We start from the raw sequence: 22,829 nt of genomic DNA on the forward strand, positions 1-22,829 counted from the left end.
CCCTTTTTGACAAAACCCATTTTACCTTTGTGGTTCTCTTTCTGAATCACCAGAAAACAATTATGGATTTGTGAGACATCCCTAAACAACTCAGAACCAAGGTTAAGGTATGAAGACGGTACCACTGGGTTATCCTATACTGTAGGTTGTGAGGTGGGGCCCCATGGATTGTTCCAGTGCGTCCCACAATTGCTTGACTGGATTGGGAGCTGGGCAATTTGGTCTGAGCACTTTATGTCCTTTCCTTCAGGCAATTCCTGAGCAGTGTTTGTGGTGTGGCAGGGCACATTGTCCAACAGGAGGGACCACTGCCATCAGGGAGTGCGATTGCCAAGGGGGATGTAATTGGTCTGCAAGTTCGGGTTTGAGTGGGTGATTCGTGTCAATTGGCATCAACATGAATGCCAGCACCCAAGGTGTCTTGGCAGATGATTGCATTGTAATGAGATGATCATTCTACACCTCATTTGTCAGTGGTTTTTAAGGTATATAATGTATATAATTACTCATACCATTGACTCATCCCCCACTCAGTTTCTTTGTCAGGCAACTTGAAAATACAAATCAGATTACAAGAGGAGACTACATTATTCCATAAATAATATCAAGAATCAAAGAAAATCTGCTTTTTACCCAATCTGCCTTTTTGTTTAAAGCAGCACATGAATGGGATGCTGTACAGTACCTGTTCATATCAGAGAACTCACAACTTACAGGCTGTTTTTGCAGTTAGCAATCCCCTCCCTCCTCTCTACGACACCACATGAATGTGCAGTGGCAATCACCAGACAAGGCAGCAACCCAGAGGATCCAGCTCTCTGTGCTTTCACAAGCAGTCGGGGCTACCACTTTGCCACTTTTGAGTTCTCTGTCCTGATTGAGACAAAACTAAAGAATACAATTCACAATGCATTTCAAAGCTAAAATTGCTTCAGTGAAAGGCTGTGGTCTTCAGTCTTGATTTAAAAGGACTGCAGGAGCAGACCTGCAGTTTTCTAGGAGTTTGTTCCAGATATGTCGGACATAATAACTTTTGACCCGAGGACTAAAAGCAGACCTGTACCTGACGACCTCAGAGGTCTGGATGTTTCATAACGTGGCAGCAGATCAGAAATGCATTTTGGCCTGAAACTATTCAGTGCTTTATAAACCAACAGCCGGATTTTGAAATCTAAGAACTAGAGTGATGTGATCTTCAGGTTTTGTCGTCGTTAAGACTCAAACAGCAGCTTTCTGATGGATTTAGAGAGTCCAGTAAAGACACTGTTACCATGGTAAACTCTGCTGAAAGCAAATGTACTGAAAAGTTTTTTCAATAGTCCCTAGTATGAAAATCATACGGACTCGCACCCCCCTTGTCTCCTCCCCTCAAACCCCTCCTCCTCATGCCAGAACATTTACCGAGAAATTAAAATGAGTAAGACTGACCGTGTAAAAAAAGAGGGACTATTACAAGAAAGATTAACAACAAAATCAAATATTTGAAATGCTTGTTTTTGGATTTCCAGCTTTTTTCTGTGCCAATATGCTACAGCATACACCTTTTCTGTACAGTTTTGTGTGTGTGTGTGTGTGTGTGTGTGTGTGTGTGTGTGTGTGTGTGTCTACACATAGCCTACAGAGAGTGAGAGGAAAAAAACAAGTCGTTGATCTTGTTATTGCTGCTTTTATAGGTTTCGTTTCTCGCTCCCTCTCCACCCAAACCACCTACAAGCCACTCCTTGATACAGGACATTCGAACGTGAATCAGGTCCAAAGGTCTGAATAGACGTAAACAGATCTCTCCCAAATAAATAGCCTTTGTGTAAAGTTTGGCCTGTTTCAGGTTGCTCTACAGGGGTGTCCGCGCATCCTTAAAAAGTCTTAAATACGTCCATATTTTGAACAAAGTTCTTAAATTAGATTTAGCTAGGTCTTAAATATGTACGTTCATTTACCGCTTCCATCGTCGCCTTTTTTGGTTTTTTGGTTTTGTTTCGGGGAAATGTGTTGGTGAGATTCACAGTCAGCTCCGTGTGTTGTACTTATGTCTGATGTATCCTGGAATGTAAGTGGCATTTTGCCAATCGGTCGGAATTTACAGCCACACCCTTCACCAGTTTCGTAAAAGACTTCTACTACGGAACCTGCTACAACTATGGGAAAGTTTAAATTTAAAAAGTGTTGGCTTTAACATCCAGAATTCAGTTGGTTAAAGGGATAGGGATCTATAGATAGATAGATAGATAGATATTTTCCCTTACTTTTTTCGTACTACGTGTAGGTCTTAAATTTGTTGAAAGTGGTCTTAAAAGTCTTAATTTTGACTTGTTAAAACTTGCAGATACTCTGTATACAGTGTCACAGCCTCTGATTTTTTTTTAATATAATATATTATTTATTAAATCACAGCAGCAGGAACGTCTCCAGCTGGCTGTGGTTTTGCTGGATAGTAGGTAAAGACAGTGGGAATCTCGTGTGTATATTAAGACTTTCAACAGGCTTCCTGTCAACATTAGATAACTCGATGAAAGCCTTTGTATCGAAACATTGTTATAAAAATTCATTGTTGACTGTAAGTGAGGTGAAGAGTGTCGGTTCTTGGTCTTCTCCAACACACCTGTTGATCCACAGGTCTCTGCGCCAAAGTCTGAATGTTTACCTTTTATTCTCAAAGTAAGCAGTTCATAAACTCTGACATGTTTGTGTATTTCCAGAAGTTAACAGCACGCCGTGATCTATCACTTTAGAGAACAACGGCGTTTCTTCTTTTTTGACACGGAGTCCACCCATTGAGAGTTTATTCTCCCTTTTTTAAAGAAACGTCAACAGAATGTCTAAACGTTTGCTACCATCTAGCGGCCACAGTGAGAAAGTGCAACGTGACATTTTAAAAGGATACTGTTAACAAGTGTGCCAGTTCCTATCAGTGGTGTCCTTTTTACAAACAGTAACAGTCTAACGAGCTGAGTTGTGTTAATACCTTTGTTTCCACAGCGAACTTCATATCAATGTCAGCCAGTGCAGACATGACTTTACTTTCATCACACAGCCGACTTGGCTACACTTAAGCTGAACTTGCATTTCTATAACACAATTAAGCCACCTTGTGTTTTCACTCCAACAATTATTTGATGACGTTTAATTTTTGTCCTTTATTTCCTGTCTTAACCAGTATTTTAAATGTTAGCTAACCAAACGGTCGAGTCAACGGCCCTTAAAGTAGAAGGACTCATTAATTAATGTTAGTCAGTTTTTTTTTTGTTTTAAATCTTAATCATGTGTAAACACTGCCCTCTGGTGGTGAAACGGCGCACATATATCTGGCAATATGCAAACCTTTAATTTGTAATGTTTTAACCGGAAGTGTTACTATGCTATTGTGTCTAGCTTCCCGATAGTAGTGCAGGTGTAGTTACTCGATGCGGCCACACGGGAGCGATGCAGCCATTACTAACTATATGGAGGTTGACTGTGACAAACATTGAGAAGGCCAAGTAGTCAAAGAATGGTGGATATGATAAACGTATGTAATGTCTCAGTTGGACTCATTTCCATGTTTACAGACAGTTGTATCGCAAACGTATCCATCCCGTTACTCTATTAGTACAGTATGATTGGCCTAGCTACCCAGAAGGCTACTCAAAACTGCAGGCACAGAGACTAATGGGTCAAAGCAAGAGGGAAAAATAGTCTCTTCACATCAGATATGAAAACAGCGCTGTCTTAATGTTACAAATATAGATAGGATTGTAATCACTATACCAGTAATCAAGCTAGTAGTTGTACATATTGATCAGGTGACACTGACACATAGTGAAATTAACCAATTTAATTAATGTACGGATTACATCCTGTGTCAGGCCAGTGCTTTACCACGATTGTCTAGTTGCAATTTTAAAAAAACCCAACTAATTATTGAGGCAGGATTACTATTATTATAGCAGCCTTCTGTATTGAGTTGTTCTATTTTGTGCTTAATGTATTCAGTTATCATTTGATAACGCATAAACGCATACCGGCACCACACTACTTTTTCTGGGTCACGCCTTCAAAATAAAAACAAACGACCGACATTTTCACAAAATAGATCATTTATTTCCGTTGTGGATTGATCTGCGGTTATACTGAAGGCCTATATCATGTAATAAAATTAGTGAAAAGGACACAGAACTTGCTCAGTGTTTTAAACGGGCTCTTTTCAGTCAGGATGGTTGGTTTTAATGTCACCATGCCACAAAATTAAATGACAAATCTGATGTTGTTCAGTCTTTTGTTCGTTGCCTATTTGCTGGGGACTATCATCAGTGGGCCGAGAGTCACAGTGCCACAAGCCATGATATCTGAAACAATGAATCAAAATGTTAGTGGGATAGCATTTTGTTTGCAATTGCACTGAAATAGCAGGGTTACACTATTGAAACTCGAGAGATTCAGCAGACCTTCAGGGATCAGACGTCTCAGATGCGTCTTATTGTTCCAGTCAGGAGAGCTTTTGTGACAGGTGCTGTCACAACACTGACACACATCATCTCTCCCATCCACATTTTTCCATCTGATGAGAAACACATACATAATTATTTGCTAAAGTTTGTCTACTGCAAATATGTTAAAGCCAAATAATAATAATAATAATAATAATAATAATAATAATAATCTGATATAGCTGTGATTTGGTATATTTGATTCCCAGACCAAAAGTTTGTTGTTTCTCTGGAGCAACAGGTATTGTTAAGTGAAATAATGACTTAATATTTTTAAAGAATCTTCTCCTTTGGGAACATCCTTAACTACTTTAAACCGACAGTCTTGTCAACATAAATGATAGCCCTTAATCTCAAAATAAATTAATAAGTGAAATTAAAAAAAGTACAATGACACACATTCGAGCATATGTTTGTTTTTCAGGACTGGACATTTATCATCTGCACTAAGACCATAGTCAACATATGTACATGACTAAGCTATACAAGGCACTGTATGGTTACGAAAGGCACTACAGAAGAAAAATAATTCACCCTGAATGCACATAGTTGCAGGCCTTGTTGATGGGGCTACTCTTCCACATTTCAGAGGTAGCTTTCAGCCAGCAAGTGATAAATATCTATGAAAAAGAGACCACAGAGATGTCATTACACAGCCTCGGAGGATTTCAAAACTTTTTAGAAAATCATATGGTTTATAAGTGGCTCACTGAGGTCCTTGAATCCTGTTGAAAGAGGAAAGCATTAAGCTGCAGGTGAAGCGAATGAGCCCTCCCTCTGGGTTTGAACAGAGTGTTTAATCCTCCCTCTTTTGCATCAGTCAGGCACCTGACAAAAATCATTGTCACGTGCATGTCATTTAACGTACTGTAGAAGATGATATGAGCTACTCTTACCCGTGGTTTTCTATGAAGAAGTATCTGGGGACTGATGTTGCATCAGGTGACAGAGTGGCAACACAGCTGTCAATGAAGAGCCGTCTCTGTCCTGAATCAGGACCGCTGTAAGATGCCTGGAGGTGCAGCAGGTCTCCAAGGTAGAAGACGCTGGAGGACATCTCACGTGTCCAGTCATCTACATGCAGACACAAACATCAGTACATGCAGCGTGATCAAGAAAAAACATTGGCGTTCACACATACCGGTCATCAGCTTTAGAGAGAAAGCTGACTGCTCCGTTGCAGGAGGAGGAGAGAGGTTCCGGGGCGGCTGCTCAGCAACACTGCTCACCAAGTGTGTCCTGTTCCAGAAAGTTTAACACGTCAGCCTTTATGAAGGAGTGTAAAACTGCAACTTTGCCCTACAAAACAATGACAAAATCCCACCTTTGAAAGTGACAGGAAACAGGAACTATAGTATGGGTCATCCTTGTAATGGCATGATAACTGGCAGCTGGTGGGATTACCAGCTGGTTTGAGTAGGTCACGTAGTCCTCAGATATCTGGAGATTCATTGAAAAACACATTCAAATCTTTCAAACAGCCATAGATAAATACACAAATCCATCACAGTGGCAATCAAACAGTGAGAACTTACAGTTAATTTAGAGCCACAGTCTTGCAGTTCAGCTTCAATGATGTATTCACTGTCACCAGCAGCAACAGCTCGGCACCGACTCCTCTGTGAATGTCCCGCTTCTCCCAGAGAAATCTCCCCAGGAGACATAAGATGTCCATTTTTATACACGTCATCCTTTACCACAATGATCATAGTCTTTCCTGTGCACTGCACACGGACACTGAATCTGTCTTTGAGCTGCAGTGTGCTGATTCTTTCTGCATCAGCTCTTACTGTCGCAGATTTATATTCCCTTCCTTCAGCGTCGATCATGGGTCCTTCTTTTAAAGGACGAATTGCATCTGTAACAACGCAGGCAAGTGACAGCAGCAGGGCCAGAGAGGCTGAGTGACCTGCCATCATAACGACCGGAGACTTTGGAGACTCCGGTTGTGACGGAATTATAAATACGATGCAGAAGATATCTGAGATTGTCCTCCCAGTATCTCAAACACTTCCCAGTTCAGACCAGTCAAACCATACTGGGGGGACAGCTGGAGGCACAGCTGGAGGCAATTACTCATTAACTGATGTGGACGAATTGGTAAAGGCTGCAGCCACACTGAGATACATGCATATGATTGGCCCAGAGTCAACATGGTATGGGTGCATATAGAATTTACACAGATGCTCGTTCTATGTTCAAATAGATCAGTTTCTAATCCAGTGAATGGCCCATATTTTTATGGGTCACAGGTGAAGACACTATTGCAAGACATGGTGTAGAAAATGCAATTTTTTTTAATAACTACATTTCAGGTAGGTTCCACATAAAGAGAGAGAGCCAGTCTTTACAATCTTAGATCTGGAAAATTAGACACTCGGGCATCCTCAAAAAGGGTGAGGTGACAAGCCTGGGAGAGACAAACAGTAAGGTAACCAGTATACTTTGAGACTGTTCTGAGCCAATATGAGGATATTCACAATTATTCTGCTAATGGAAATTCACCATAATCAGTTTATCCTGAGTCTATTTATCATGACTCAAATCTTATATCCTCCGATCCCCAACTTTAAAACTCCACAATGAGACTTTTGATCTAAACTTCATAAATTAGAGGTCAGAGTAGAAGTATTAGATCACAGGTACAACAAATGATACCGCTTAACTGTAATACAGCCAGAAAAGAGAATTATGCCACATCAGGATTTAACAATGTCCAAAATCTAAGACGATAAAGTATCCATGTGTGTGTGGAGATATCCATTTAGTTCTTGATAATGACCTGAGAGTGATCATGGACAGAATCTAGCCTAAAATTTAAACTGTATCTGTAAGCCACTTCCCTTACAGTGATAGTGTAGATAACTAGTATAAGTATACAGCAATCATACTAAATTTGCTACATTTGAGTGAAAATGTCAAACTGTTCAGCTAGAAAATTGAAGTTTATAATCCAGTACATTTTGTTGCCCCTTAAGTTCAATTTGGCAGCTACCTTAAAGTTGCAGTTGGATGACACCTATCAAAGTCATACTAGTACAGGGTGCTGTTTAGCTCAGTTGGTTGAGCGGGCGTCCCATGTACAAAGGCTTTGTCCTCGCTGCAGCAGCCCTGGGTTTGAATCCCCACCTGGGCCTCTTTGCTGCACATCACTCCCCTCCCATCCCATTTCCTGTCTAGTCATCAGCTGTACCATCAATAAAGCCATACAATAGCGCGGCCCCCCCCAAAAAAGGTAAACTTTGTTTTAAATGTTTATTATCTCTTTGGGTCTTTTGCATCTGAAAGGTCAGAGTCTGTAGCAGTTGCATTTGACAGCGTTGTCACGTCCAATGTTAACAGAGCAGTGGGGCTGACATCACTCAGGGCTGCTGTGCCGTTATTGTCCAGCGCTGCTTCTTCTGAGTTCAAAGTGACCAGAAGAGCATCAGATTCACTTTCTGTATCTCCATCTGCAGTTAGAAAAATTGTTGGTAAGTCATTTCATTCAAGTGACATTTTTAAAATGTCTGTTCAAACTTTACCCATTATACCTTTTCCACTTTTGAAATCTTCATCCCACTCAGAAGCAAAACTCTGATCCTCCACGTCATCTGGTGAAGATGGACCAGGAACCAGTCCCTTCTCCAGATCTAGAACAAACAGTTTAGCATCTAGACAGTTCTTTGGAGTTAAACAAAAAAAAAAAAAAAAAAACAAAAACAGCAGAAACTTAAATCATCAAAAGTCACAGGGCCAATAAAAATAAGTCTGGTTCTTACAAGTTCCTCTGTCCTTTACACCACTTCTCCACTGGCTGCCATACAGAGCAGGTCTGCTGATCTTATTGAGAAGAGGAGGCAGCTCTTCCACAGGTAGAGGCCCACTTTTCTGCATTGCCGGCAAGACCAGCATTGGACCCACTCTTGCCTCCTGTTCCCACACTAGACAAAAACAAAGAACATGTCATCTAAAACTGAGTCCTTGTTGCAGGTGATGTTCCTCTGGAGTTGGCCTCCAAGAACAAATTCCTGTTTTTAATTCCCCATCAGAAGTGTCTAGTTTGTACAACAAGCCCAACCTTTAGTCTTCAGTCCGCTCCTCCAGGAGGCTTCAGGCTCAGCTGGCTTCCTAAACCCACGAGGACTAAACTTTCCTGGGCTGCTGGGCAGACCGGAGGTTTGTTCAACTTCATTTTGGCTTTGACATTGACCACACAAGTAGTCATTACCATCAGCTGACCGCCATCTGGAAAGAAAAAAAAAAAAAAAAGTCATTTCTCAATATACATTTTCTGTTCATTTGTTTTGTTATTTAATTTGAAATATTTCTGATGGCTTGCTCTCACCTTCCATGTAGATAAGTGCACGCCTTGTTTGTTGCCTGTGCATCATTTACTGGAACCGCATTCATGTGACATGTGATGTAGAGCTAAGAGGGAAGAAAAAAAAAAAGGGGGGGGAATATATTGTACATGCTCAATTAAGACACCAAGTTAAACACAGACTCACCTCTCCTCTGTCCTCGTCATGAAACCTAAAGGCATCAATGACCAAGTGGAGCTTGTCATCCTGTGTGCGGGGCAAGTAGTGAGACTTTGAACCTGGAAGCTGGGAGTCAACCAGGCACCTGTGAGTGTGGAGAAAGTCATTACTGTAGCCTGTAACATTGCAAACCAGCTGGGAATAGATTCAGGTGAGTTATGCTAGTGGTGGCTAATCTGCTGAAATGCAGTTCTCTACAAATTTGCTAAAAAAAAAAAAAAAAAAAATTAGCTTAGACCAGAATCTGTCAGTATTTTACTGTTAGATAGATAGATGCCATACTAAAGAAAGGTGCAAAAGTATACAGTTAACCCTAATCCTCATATTTAAAGTGTTTTTGAATATTTGGCTATCAAACCAGCTTGCTAGGTCATAAACCAGAGCCAGAGACGATGTAGCCTAATAAGTTATGTTGCAGTTTGGCTAAGGTCCTACAAACCTCCCATAAAAAAGCTATTCCCCCTCACCTGTGAAAGGCAGTAATGTAGCCTCAAGCAGAGGCATTGAACAGGCTACATGTCTGTGACCTCACTTACTCTTTGGCCCACACATTTACCAACTCAAGCATCATGTGAGGCAGTTTTTCCAGACTTCACAGCGCTCCTCTGCAGCCAGAAAGGCTTTACAAAAAAGTTGCATTATAACTTAGCATCAACTGTGCCTTCAAGCGCCTCAAGGGCTCACCCATTTTCAATGAAGATGTATCTAGGCACAGAGTATATGTCCTGGTCAAGTGTGGCCACACAGCTGCTAATGAATACTCTGAGGCCCATGTGATGTCCAACTCTGACGGAGGCCTCGATAGCGATGGGGTCACCGAGGAAATACACGTTGGAACTTCTTTCGTACAGCCAGTCGTCTAACCAAAAAAGACAATTTGCGGTAAGCCAAGGTGTAGACAAACGAGCCATTTTAGAGGTGCGCAAAACCCACTTGTCATAACGCTCAAGTCAAAATCCAAGGTTTCCACTGCAGCTTGTGTTGCCGTGAAGGGGATCCACGTAGGCGTCAGTGAAGAACTAGACAAACTGTACTTCCTGAGGAGCAAAGCAACGATTTTTAAAAAGTGAGGTATTGCCCACGTAACTGTAAAAACTGGCTTTCTAAAAAGGCGGACAGACCTTTCATAATGACACTCAATCGGAATCACAGCCTCCTCCATTCGAATCACACCATCTGGAGAGGCAACAGGAGAGTACATGAGGAGGTTCGTGTAGACCAGGGAGTCCTCGGTCATCTGTGGAGAGAAGGCACGTGTAGGACTAGAGGTTGAAATTAAGTGTGTACGATTTGCAGTAAATTAACCATTACCCAGTGTTTGGTTCCACAGTCCATTAGTCCAACGAAGATTGCATACTCATCTCTTGAAGACGCTGTGGCTCTACAGTAATCATTGTGCTCCACGCCAAGGCGCAAGTCATCACTGTTAACAGGAGCTCCGACTCCAAACATGTCGGCTTTGATAACAATCTCCAGCGAGTCCGGGTGGCAGGTCACCCTGACAGTGTTCACCTGCTCTCGTCCCTCAGCCGGAGCCTTCTGTTGCTGAGTGCCTTTGCTGATCTGAGGTCCCTGTAGCAGCGCATGTTGTCTGTAATGTTTGGGTGGGAAGGCAAACGCTGATCTAACACCGAGCCCAATGAGGAGGTTTACCCAAAAAAACAAGGTCTCCATTAATGTAGCTCAAAACAGCAAGCTGGTCGAGAATGCGAACGCTCCTGTCTGGCCCACCGGCGACAAACCTGTCTGAGCTGTGCAGCAATTTTTAACTTTTATGCAGACACTCGGCCTCATCCCAGCAGCACTGCACACCTGAGCCCAATCAGCTGCTAATGAGCATACAACTGACACCAGACTGAGTGGGAGGAGTCATGAAGCATCGCAGGTCACGGGACTCAGAGCCAAGAAAGGGACAATGCATGAGGGAGCAGCCTGGAGATTCAGATAGGAGGCACGGTGTGTATTGTTTTTTTTTTTTTTTTGCAAGGATAACGAAGCGCTCCTAGCTTCTTCAGCCATGGCTGCTGAGGCAGGGGAAAAGAAACTCTGAAAGAACAGAAAAGTAGCTAATTTTGCATAAAAAAAGTCTCTGGGAGTCACTAAGGAGGAAGTGCAGGCTCTGAGAGAATTATAGTTAGACTTCAGATCCAGAATTATTGAGTTTGACCTGCTGATGGGAAAGTTATCATTGTTTTTCTTACATCGCTCATATAGACAACACTTCAGCTGAGTTATTCAGTCATTTACTTTAACCTGTCTGTGAATGAAAAGACACATCATTCAATCTGGGAACAATACAGTGTGTTTAGATTATATTATCGCTGCTATTAATCCAGTGAAGAAATCTCATCATCATTTACTACAGTTTATTATGTGTTTACTTGCAAACCTTCCTACATTTAGACTAATGTGGTTATCAACACTGACATCCACATTTGCTCTTGTAATTACTTAAATAAGTATTTATGTTGGTTGCATTTCTGCCTTTTTGTATTAAGTCTTTTATTTAGTTCATTTTCTTTTTTCAGTTTCATATTTTGTGATGTCTTACGCATAAAAAAACAGTTTTCTGTGTGGTTAAAAGGAATGATTACCATTATTGTTGCCTTCAAATAAAAACAGGGCCATTGCAAGCGTTACAGAGATGAGCACATTTTTCTTATTCATTTATTGCACGGCTGCTGGACGCTCATGGGTGCATTAATCTACAGACACCTACACGTTCACAGAACAGCCAAACCACTTCCTCTGGAAATGTTCTGCAAGGCGTTGTGGTTTATTTAAAACCGCTGGCTATCAGCAACAGCTGCCCTGCGGACTGTCTGAAGCCGATTTCAGACTGCTTGTGCACCCTAGACACGCCTGGTGAGAAAGAACGAGAACTGATATTACTCCCCTTTTTAGGTGATGATATCATAACCTGAAAGCAGCCAAAAAAAGCTACAAATCAGTCAGGCTATGAAAACAGCAATAGTAGATGGAGGTGGAACTTTTAATATTGCAAATTACTACTGTAATTAATTTTAATTTGTTTAACCTGAAATTTGTTAAATTTCATACATAAGGGCTGTGCATTCAGTGGCTTGAGGCTTCAAGGCGTAACATCCTGTATTTCAGAACTCAGCGAGGCAGTTTCAGTGTGTACAGGACCAACCGCAGTATGATAACGGCAGTGAAGTCCTCTTCCTGCTTTGAGGCGAGAAACAATAAATACAGTGAGCCTGTCCACAAAGTCTCACAAGAGACTGAAGGAAAGAGGAGGAGTACAATATGACTTTGCTTTGTGTGCTTTTACAACTGAACAGGCCATGAAGACGAGCTTTGCGTGCATTCTCATTTTCATTCAGCTCTTTGAAGGTAGGAGGAATTCACATCTTGGTGAAAGAATGTAAACTGATATTTGTTGTAATCCTAAAAAATGTACAATTACGAGAGTCTGAATTTTGCTTTATTAATTAATTAATTATTTTTTTTAGCTTTGTTGCCTGGACAATAACATTTCTCTAACATAATGTGTATACAGTATAGTTTGTTTTTATTCTCTCCGAGATATTCAGGGGACGGTTTTGTGTCTGTGGTTGCCGCAGTGCTATCAGCTCCATCAGACAGACAGACACTCTGGCAACTAAATTCTAATATGAGCAGTCTGACATGCTAATGCAAACATGCTGATATTTAGGAAGTAAAATAATATAATGTTAACCAAATTCAGCATCTTAGTTTAGTACTTATTTAGTATTTTAGCATTTTAGCACTTAGATTATTGTATTCAAATTGAAGAGTGCTGGTAATTGACGACCTGGGGATGAGACTCAACAACCAACTATCTTTCTCCATAGAAGCTTGCTGCACATTTACTGTTTGAAGTGGCACTTAAATTTGTCCCTTTTAACTTAACTCTTGAAATTTCACAGCAATCCGTCTAATAGTTGTTGAAACATTGTTCAAAAAACAAGACCAATGTATATGTCAGGGTGGCGTTATAGAGGAAAAGCCCAGAAATCAACAGTCAGTAGGATTCATCCTCTTGGAACCATACATGTCTGAACAAAATCTTTGGACAATCCATCCAATAGTTGTTGAGATATTACAGTCTGAAACAAAGTGGTGGACTGACCTCTCGCTGTCGTCCACACAGCCGTGCAGCATGACCAAAAACTGTCGTTATTTCAGTCTATGCAGAGTTGATCTTCAGGAAGCTGACAGAGAACCAGTCACTGGAGCTCTCATGCACCCCTCAGCTGGAGCACAGCAGCCTCACAGGCCTCCACCTTTACCACCGCAGTGCCCAGAGCCAGACCACCCTGCTGTCGCTGTCAGAGGGTGGCGAGGTCAGGGTCAACCCGGAGCACAGGGGCCGTCTGCAGCTCTGTGGAGGACTGGACTCCCCGCAGATAAATGTGACCACATCACATTTACAGCCCAGTGACACAGGACTCTATGTGTTGGAGCTGAGCTACAGAGAGAGGAACTCTGAGCAGATCATCTTCATCAGCGCTCAAAAGGTGTTCTTGTTGGTTGAAGGGACAGGTATGTGGTTCACCCCTCACAATGCAGCACTTGCACCTTGCTGGGAGTAAAGCCAACCAGAATAAATATTAGCAGTGTACGTTCCTACAAACCCCGGATGTGGTCTCCTCAGGTTCAATCTTGATTCTGTGCTGTGCTTGTGGTCTTGATGGGTTGAAGCACAAAACCACTTTAGGTTAGGTGTAAGAAAAGATGTCATTTAGGCTTACCAGGTTAAAAACATCCAGTGGTCTAATGCTTAAAATGTTGACACGCCACCTCGAAAGCCTGGCCGATAGACCACCACCTGACGTGAAAGCCAGCTCAGATACAAGTAATACGATCATGATATGACCCGTGTTTTAGAAATATCAATATCACATGTATGACACTTAGACACTTGAATGTATCTGTGGTTTTGTAAATTTTAAATGCCAATGTTCAGACTCTAATGTGTGTTGGTGTGTTTGTGGCGCAGGGAGTTCATGCCGGTGCCCTCCCAGCTACCCTTCACTGCTCTTGACCGTCTTTACGGCAGCGGGCCTTCTTCTGCTCACACTCAGCTGGCTGGCCATAGACAAATGTGTGAGTATTAAAACTTCAACTAATATATCATTCAGTGTTGGGAAGCTGCTGTGAATCAAAATGACAATATCAGCTGTGCAAGTGAGTCATATTAAGATGAACATCAATTAATGTGTCAGCTTTAACAGCAACAAACTGACATCTGTTTGAGTGAGTGAATTCTCAAGGCAGCTGTAAAATCCTGATGATTGCTGCTGGGATCTGTGGCGCTTAAGTCATTACTCAAAGTGGTTAAAACTAAATCCGGTCCGATTTTAATAAATGGAACAAAGTTCAGCCTCAAAAATGACCTTTAAAGAAAGTCAATCATGCTTTCAGTCTAAAACAAACCATTACTTTAAGTTTTGTTTACAGTCATCTTACTTTCACTTCGACTTTTACTGCAGGGACCTCAGGTTGACCTGCAGCACAGACAGTTACAAGAGGAACTGATGAATTAGTGTTTTGTTCACTGTATTGCAATTTTCTGTTTGTATCAAACATGCAAAACAAATTTGCTAACCAATTAATATTTGTTTATGCAGAGATGCCAAAAACGTTCTCTTATTCTTTTAATTATTTTTTTTTATTTTCTAATGATTGTAAACTGAATATCTTTCTGTTTTGAATTGTTGGTCAGAAAAAAAAAAGTTTTAAAGATGTCACCCTGTTTTACAGACACAAATGTTTATCGATGAATTGAAAGGGCATTCTGCAAATTAACTCATGAACACAGTTAAAAGTAACAAATACATACTGCAGCTTGAGGCCTTGTGGATTAACATACAGTGAGTAAATAAGTGCAGAAGTTTATTAATATTCCAAACTGAACATACATTGACTTCTACAATGGTAAGAAATAATGTCATATGTTGTAGACGAAGACGAAGACGAAGCCTCATCAAACACCACAACCCCCTGTTCCAATCTACGAGGAAATGACCTGGAAGCAGCAGAGCACCGGAATCCCCCAAAATAACCACGAGGGCCCCTCACACCTGGAGGAAGTCAACTTCCCCGTGTATGCTAACCCCAACATCCGACAACCACAGGACAACTACTACGCCTGTCCCAGGCAGCTCGCCCTGAGAGCCTGACGTGACTTCTGGCATTAAAATAATGGTGCAGCAGACACGTACCGGAAATGACACCAGCTCTGCAACTGAGGAAATATGATGTGACCGCATGTGAGAGGCGACAACTCACCCAGGAAATGAGAGATCTCAGATTTGTGGAACAAAAGCAGATGGGCAAATAACCACAAGAAAAAAAAAAGCTATTTTATTAATATTTGAAAGAAGCTCCATAGTTCATGAAAACATTTGTTTCGGTGCATGTCATTTAACAATCACATTCTATGAGGAGAAAGAGATATACAGAGAGAAAAATTAAAACATTACAAGCCACTGACTTTTCATTAAATCTCGGTACAGACATTTTTACTTAATATTGAAAAAAAAAAAGGCAAAAAAACAAAACAAAACAAAACAAAAAAACAGCCCTAATCCCATACCCCCCCATCCCACCCCTCAAGAAAACCATAACAACTGAGAAAAAAACCCCTTGAGGGTGACAGGCTAGAATCCCACAGTGCTAAAGAGTGAGACGCTCATTGGTTTTAGGAATACACAGCATGGCGATGTAGCGCTAGGTCAATCTGAATCAGGGGAGGGAAGCTGGAGGCAGGGGGCTCGACGTAAATCTCCTCTCCACCCCCTCTACCCCCTCAAAAACAAAAACAAAACACACATTGGAACCCAAAAAACCCCTGCAATAGATCAGCCACGTAGAAGTAGGCCATAAAATCCCCATCTTCCACCCCCCCAACCCCAAACACTTGTGCATAGTTTCATGATCCTTTACAACCAGCTCATGTTTTACAAACATCCTCCAAATTGTGAAAAATGTTCCACAAAAGTCTGATTTATCTATTAATAATAATACCCGCTGTGGGAGAATGAGAGAGAGATAGAGAGAGAGAGAGAAAGAGGAAAGAAAGAGTAATGCACAATGTTCCTGATTCAGTCAGGACGGGACCTCATTAAGAAAACACAATAAAGATTCAAACATACAGCATTTTGCATGTTATTCACGGTCTTTTTTTTCACAATCAAAATCATTGACCTCTTTTTTTTTTGTTGTTTTTAAATGTAAAGCAATTTTAATATATAGATTTATATATAAAGCACTCCATTTTCATTTAAAGTCCATTATTTGGTTATTATGTAACTGCTACGGATTTAGAAACAAAAGGTATTTTCTCTTCTGAAATCCATAACTTTCAGTGCTTAGAATCGTTTCTTTTAAATCATCCTTTTTTTTTGTGTTTTTTTGTGTTTTTTGTTTTACTCATCATAAAAATGTACATTAAAATGGCGTGGAGTTGGTACTCTGGAACCCTGGCCTTCCTGAGACAAGATCCACTTTTTCGTGTGTGTGCAAGATAGTGAGCAATTATGTCTTTTTTTTCTTTTCTTTTTTATATAAAGGAAAAATATATATAATCAACATAAAACATACAGGCTTTAGATAGTCCATGAAATCAACATTAACACAGAACAAAGAAGGTTAAACAGAACGAGACAACACTGTTCAATCCCAGAGTTCTGAAAGTAGCACAATAAATCTTCATTCTGTGAAGTGTTGCACTTTTTTTTTTTTTTTTTTAAATGGAAGCATTTGTCCTTTTTTCTTTGTCCAACATTCCCATGGTTTAATTATTTTGTCTTGCTGATTTATTTCTTCTGAACTCCAGAAAAAAACAAAGTGTTTGTAAACTGTCAGTGGCCTTGCAGGGAAAAAAAAAAGAATGACAAACATGGAGTGAATTGAACAGAAGTGAAAACAGAACGAAAGCTAACAAACCAAAAAGGTAGGCACCTCTGAAGTGAGCCCTAGTAACCAAGGCTCAGTCTGATGTCTTGTCCTTCACTCTCTCCGTTGCTCAGATTCGGGAGAGCTGAAGTCCTTCTACCCCCAATCTATGGCCACAGGTCTGCAAAATACTTTTTTTGCTGCATTTTTTTTATACATATGTGATTTTTTTTTTCTTCAGTTTTCTCGTTTTTTTTTTAGTTTTTTTTTTTTTTTTTTAGGTTTACAGTCTGAAAAATGGTGCAATACTCAATTATGATCCATACTTTCTTGGATTATTCCACAATGAAAGCCACTAAGGTAGATAAACATTACATTTTAAAAACACACTTATTTTAGTCCTTGAGTAAACATTTACACATGAACTGTCCCCGTCTCCCCTCAGTACTTGTATCATGTTGTTCATTTAGCTGGATGAGGGGTGAGGCCGACACTCAGTGCAACGCTAGAGGCTAGTAACAATTAACATCAGAATATATTTTTGACAAGCAAAAAGAAAAAAACAAAACAAAACAAAAAAAAAACAAATCAACAACAAAAGTATACTGAATTGAAAAGAATCACAAGGCGGAAATTCCTCCGCTGTAATCACGAGCTCTCATACATATTTTCATCTCACACGCTAGTCAACAGTCATTCACACAACATACAGTACAAGCAGCCTTGTGCAAACACTCAAATACAACAGATGTAAATTTGCCTTTATATCGATCTTTGTTTTCAACAACACTCGCATTACAAATTTAATTCACTCTGAACCGATGCTATCAAAAAATCTCTGAAGTGTATGAATGAGACAAAAAAACCACTACAAAAAGTGTTCACATTACATTATTGGCGCTTCTTTTGATTCAAGTATTTGTTTTCATTATTTTGTATTACTCTGATATGTTTATGATCTTGTCTTCTGGGAAATATATTGTTGAGGAGGATACACAGGGTTGAAGGCAGGGCAGGGAGAGGGAGGGGGGGCTTAGGCTAAGTGGAAAACAGAGAGATCTAGCCATATACACACATACACCCATTATGTACTCTTGGGTGTATACTGTATATGAACTAGCATGTGCATATTCAACCCAGGCCTTTGTTTTTTTTTAAAGAGAGATTTGCTAATTCAACTCTTTTCGGGGGCCCCTGCCCCACATCCGTGTCTGATCGATGATTGAGAAGCATATTATGCTTGCGCTCCAGTTGCCTTAGAGTCTGTGTGACTTTCAGAATAAGGGAGAGCATCGGATTTCCAACACTAGACAGGTAGATAAGAGCGCAGGTGAGGGGTGTGGTGGGAGGGGCCGGGGCTCTCAGTGCTGGTGTTGCGCCAAAAAAAATAAAAAATAAAAAATAATCCAGGGCACATCTGAGACTCGACCCTCTGTCCCAGCCACCCATCCTCCCACTCTTTTTGACTCCCCCACTTCCACGCCAGTTCCTTGATTCAAGTCCAGTGTCGAGGAATATGTAGGTTTCCAGGAACAAACAGACAGACAACACAGGCAATAGTGATTGTTTTGTTGAATGATGCAAGTCCGAAGCGACTCTGGAAGAGGGCAAATCCCGAAAAGTTTTAAGACTTGGTACCAAACTTGAGGTGTGTCTCCATTTCTGCTGATACGCTGGGGCTCCTGCTTGGACCCTGACCTCAAAGCCAGATGTGCAGTAATAGCCTGTTATACATTTGCTGGCGCCACCCTCAGGTTGGAGATCCAAAATGAACCCCCAGGATACAGCTCACAGAGAAACAGCACAGGCATCTCAGCCTCGGAGTGCACAGCTGAAACAGACTTCCTTTTTTTTTTTTTGTAGTTTCTAGTTTTTGCAAAAAAACCTTGATGATAAAGAAAAAGATGTTTTTGGTTTTTAAAGAGATGTACCCGATGTGACCCATAAACAGTGCACAGACACATACAGGGAACCCTCAACCCACCCACCCACCCCTCCTCTTGCAGCCCGATTCTCCACTAAATATCCAGTCTCCTGTTGGTGAAAGACCTACACCATTCATCTGTCCTGCCCTTCTACTCCTCAAGCCTCCTACAGCTGGAGCTTGTGGTGTACGCCCCTGCAGCAATAAAAGAAACTGAAATCTTATCATGCTAAAGAAAAATTAGGATATGGCAAGATGGAAGTAGATATCTGTAGATGAGTTGGCACAAGACTGAAGAAGTGACTGTTTACCAACCACTAACACCTCCAGCAGGTCTTTTAGTGTCACCTAGTAGCTCTGTCCACACAGTGGGAGACTAAACCCTTGAAGAGAAGCTTTTTTCAGTGTCCCTTTCATTTTATCCAGGGGGTTTTATTTTCAAGGGAAGCTGCCTGGTAGTAAAAGGTCGAAAGATAAGAGAAGATGTGGCGGATGGCTGTGATTTTCTAAATGGCTGTGAACCAACACCTCCTCGTCTTTGCATAGAAATGGAAGGCTGTTATCAGTTGAGGTGGTTCTAAGTGTAACTGAGTGCTCCCAGAGTTTAACATAAAGCACCAGCGTGAGTGAGGCCCATCAACACTAAAGGATGTGTGTGTTATGAGACGACATAGAGCGGAGGAGGGTGCTCCAGGACGGACAGAAGAAGTTGGCTCACTATCCTGGAGAAACTTAAAACAACCCTTCCGCGCTTGCTTTGACTCTTCAAATGCCCAGTCTGAGCCCAGATGAAGAGCTCCCCCACCAGCCTTTTCTACAGAGATCTGCAGTGTTTAGTATGGCCTTGCTGCATGGCTGAGGCGTACCTCTAGACTACACACTGCTTCTGCCTCGGAGGCGGTGGGAGGGGCAGGAGAGAAGCTGAACACTGCATAAAGATCAATATTAAAAAGCCATGAAATCGTCATCAGAAAACAATCATTATCTATATCATCAATGATAACAGCAACAATTTCAGCAAACTTCATGACAACAATAACATAAAAATGCACACTGGCAATTCCATAAATGAAACCAAGAAAAACAAAACACACCAAACGCCTCCTTCTCTGGCTAAAGTGATCCTTGCAGGAGAGAGACAGAGAGAGCGGAGTCGGAGGTTGCTGAGGACAGACTCTGGCGCAGCAGTAGTAGTAAATTTAATACAGGTGGGCCAGTTCTGAAAGAGCTGCTCTTGGCCTGGAGGCCTGGGGAGGGGGGAGAGGGGGGAGCCAGTTTGTAGGGATCCGCAGGGAGGCAGCAAGCGAGCAGGAGGGTGGGGGTGAGGGCTGCTGCAGAGCACTGCTCTCTGCAGCAGGCAGGCACTCAGTGGCCACACTTTCACACAGGTTGGCAGGGCCTCCGATAAAAAGAACACGAAAAGAAAAAAAAAAAAAGGATGAAAAAAAAGATGGCGATCCTCCCTGCTGGACCCAGCAGAACATAAACAGGTTTAGCATTTCCAGACACCAAGGCTAAAGATTTCAAAGTATGCAATGTAACAGTGATATTTACTTTGATAAAGAGGGTGAGGATGGATGCTTTGGGGTCTTTCCCTGCTGCACCCATCATCAGTTGAGTTAGTTCTTTCTTTGTATTTCCCTTCACTTTGCTACCGTGTATGACATCCTTCCTGGTCCCACCGACTTGAGGGAAGAAGGATTGAGGAAAAAAACAAAAACATCTTCACATCCATGTTAAGTTAAAAAATAAGTATATAGAGAAGAAGCCACAAAGCAGATTGCTTTTTGTCCTTGTTTTTTTTCAGTTTTTATTTGCCAGTGTTGCTTCTCCTTTCTTCTGTTCGTTGGCATTAAGGGTATTTCGAGCTGCGACGCTCTTGCTAAGTGCTATGATTGACCACCTATTCACAAATCGTTGCCTCATACTTTTTTACCTACGCAAAATTTGGGCAAAAAGATAAAAAAAAAAAAACCCAAAAAAACGTTAATCTGGTCTTCTGGGTAAAAAGGAAAACAAGCTCCTCTCAATTTGGTTTGATGCCTTCTCCCCAAGCACCCACCCACACACACACACACACACACACACACACACACACACACACACACACAAAGAAACACACACACACCTGTCCCTCCTCTTCCCTCAAAACTAGTCACTGGCATAAGTGTGGAGAGTAGGCTTGCTGAAGAAGTGCTTTATGTGTATGTCCTTGTATCTCAGACAGAAGGTGGTTGAAGACCTGCTTGCTACTCTCCTAAGCTCACACACTCTTGAGGGGAGGGGGGGTATGAAAGGGTAGTAGTGGCAGTTTTAGGGTGGGGGAGGGGTTTGCAGGGTAGATAGAGCTTTTGCGGTTCAATGATTCCTCGTAATTGCCTCTCGTTCTGTGAGAGGTTCATGGTAGGGTGCTTGGACGGTAGAGTCTGTGGCTTATATTGCACATCACTTGAAATGGTGTTTTTGCAGGTGGAGCAGGGAGGGTGGGGGTCACTGACTACACACCGGTGGGAAACATTTCGGACTTGAGGTTTTTCCGCAACATCAGTGAGAGGGTCCAAGACTGAGACCAATCTGCGGGGTTCCCCACGCAGATGAGTTGAGGTGCATTGAAGTATTTGTCTTTACAGTTCCATAGTAATAGCAGTGGTTCATTTTGTCATCCATCATGTCTTTAACTGTACACGCGACGACCCCCCCCCCCAGGAAAACTCCACACCAGGTTAAGATTGACAGACACATTTGAATAATATCAGTTCTTCGCTGTTTTGCAATGGTTTAAGAAGAAAAAACAAAATAAAACACTACAAAAATAAATGGCTTGAACACAGCGAACAGAGTTGCATCATTCCCTTTGAGCGTCGTGTGGGGAACTCAATCTGCTTTGCAAAAATGCACTGAAGTTGTGAGCTGTGGTTGCTTATGTTAAAGCCGCAGCAGCATGTACTCTCCACTCAGGTTTCACTGGCTCAGAAATAAGGGTGTGCAAGTGTCCGTATGCTTCTTCACCAAGTACAGTGAGTGAGGATAGCAGGGCAGGAAAGAGGTTAAGGCTAATATTAGTGCTGAGAGCGACAAATGTTGAGTCTGGACCAGCTGAAAGTTCGACAACCACTCTGATTGAAGGGTTTTTTACTTTGGGAATGATGCCTTTTAATGGATCTCTGAGGTGCAGTATGATTGGCCTCAAAAGGCGGAGAAGGATCAGTTTAAAGATGGCAGCTCGTCATTGTGTCAGTTTGACTAAAGTTTCACACGAGGCGAGTTCTCAAAAGTTCAATTCTGTAAAAAGTTCTCTTTCTTTGTTGAAGGAAAGACTTCTTCCTGTGTCTCCAAAAGTAAGAGCTGAACACTGTGACCAACATCTCATACTGAGATTCACAAGACAACTGAAAAAAAAAAAAAAAAAAAAAAAAGGAGTAGAGGAGGTTGACGAGGGTGAGCAGCGGGGATGTAGCCTCGTCCTCCTCTCGTCTCTCCTTTTCATCGTTACACCCACACTGATTATCTCCACAATGATTTGCAAGGTTTTTGCTCCTGTTGGTGTTTGTCAATTCTGGGCTTATCTGTCCTACATGGACTCCCCACTCAGCAGGTCGCCAGGCAGCAGCGTATTGATTGGGGTGGGGCTCCCCATGACCCGTCCCTCCTCTCCACTTGGGGGTCCCCACAGGCTGGAATACTGCTGCACGCCACCCCACAGCAACTCTCCGCCTGTCTTTGCTCCGCCTGTTCCCAGGCCGCTGCTACTGCTGCTGCTGCCACCATTGTTGTTGTTGTTCCAGTGGGGTGAGGGACCGATGGGGTGGGAGGCTCCTGACCCGGACCCGCCCATCCTTGTATGATTGGTGCCTGGAGTGGCCTGCCAGCTGGTTGTTCCACCAAGCAGCTGGCCCTGTGCAAAGAAGCGGTTCACTTCCTCTTCCCCAGCAAACTCTGCCAAGATGGTGGTGTTTCCGAGCACACACCTGGAAGGAGAAAACAGGAAAACATAAATGAATAATGGTTAAAACTTCTTAAAAATAAACTAAG

General features: G+C 41.9%; 3 protein-coding genes across 8 annotated transcripts in view; 1 reads left to right on the plus strand and 2 right to left on the minus strand.

The window, feature by feature from the left end:
* Window positions 1–4,238: 4,238 nt before the first annotated feature.
* LOC119013789 lies at window positions 4,239–10,690 on the minus strand. Its single transcript, XM_037088628.1, has 18 exons — window positions 10,298–10,690; window positions 10,108–10,223; window positions 9,920–10,023; window positions 9,671–9,845; window positions 8,954–9,071; window positions 8,791–8,873; window positions 8,524–8,690; window positions 8,225–8,386; window positions 7,997–8,095; window positions 7,724–7,915; window positions 5,999–6,465; window positions 5,788–5,903; window positions 5,605–5,702; window positions 5,360–5,537; window positions 5,174–5,291; window positions 4,998–5,083; window positions 4,422–4,534; window positions 4,239–4,322 (listed from the first exon to the last, which is right to left on the minus strand). The coding sequence occupies exons 1-18, from the start codon at window positions 10,658–10,660 to the stop codon at window positions 4,264–4,266; spliced, it is 2,814 nt and encodes a 937-aa protein (XP_036944523.1). The 5' UTR covers window positions 10,661–10,690; the 3' UTR covers window positions 4,239–4,263.
* Window positions 10,691–10,827: 137 nt separating this feature from the next.
* On the plus strand, window positions 10,828–17,457 carry LOC119013331. Of its 3 annotated transcripts, XM_037087754.1 has the most exons (5): window positions 10,853–10,942; window positions 12,292–12,343; window positions 13,160–13,516; window positions 13,974–14,080; window positions 14,938–17,457. In XM_037087754.1, exons 2-5 carry the CDS (start codon window positions 12,295–12,297, stop codon window positions 15,154–15,156), a joined length of 732 nt encoding a protein of 243 aa, XP_036943649.1. In that variant the 5' UTR covers window positions 10,853–10,942; window positions 12,292–12,294; the 3' UTR covers window positions 15,157–17,457. The 3 variants fall into 3 exon arrangements, with proteins under 3 accessions (XP_036943647.1, XP_036943648.1, XP_036943649.1); XM_037087752.1 differs by lacking the exon at window positions 12,292–12,343 and having other exon boundaries at window positions 10,828–10,942; XM_037087753.1 differs by lacking the exon at window positions 12,292–12,343 and having other exon boundaries at window positions 10,828–10,942; window positions 14,944–17,457.
* Window positions 16,187–22,829, minus strand: part of tnrc6c1 (trinucleotide repeat containing adaptor 6C1) — a 43,432-nt gene continuing 36,789 nt past the window's right edge. For all 4 annotated transcript variants that reach the window (XM_037087750.1, XM_037087749.1, XM_037087748.1 and 1 more), the window contains one exon: window positions 16,187–22,765. In XM_037087750.1, the coding sequence (XP_036943645.1) occupies window positions 22,369–22,765 (397 nt within the window). In that variant the 3' untranslated portion in view covers window positions 16,187–22,368. The remainder of the gene's footprint in view (window positions 22,766–22,829) is intronic.

This window comes from Acanthopagrus latus, chromosome 23 (genome assembly GCF_904848185.1).
Source record: "Acanthopagrus latus isolate v.2019 chromosome 23, fAcaLat1.1, whole genome shotgun sequence".
Taxonomy (NCBI): Eukaryota; Metazoa; Chordata; class Actinopteri; order Spariformes; family Sparidae; genus Acanthopagrus; species Acanthopagrus latus.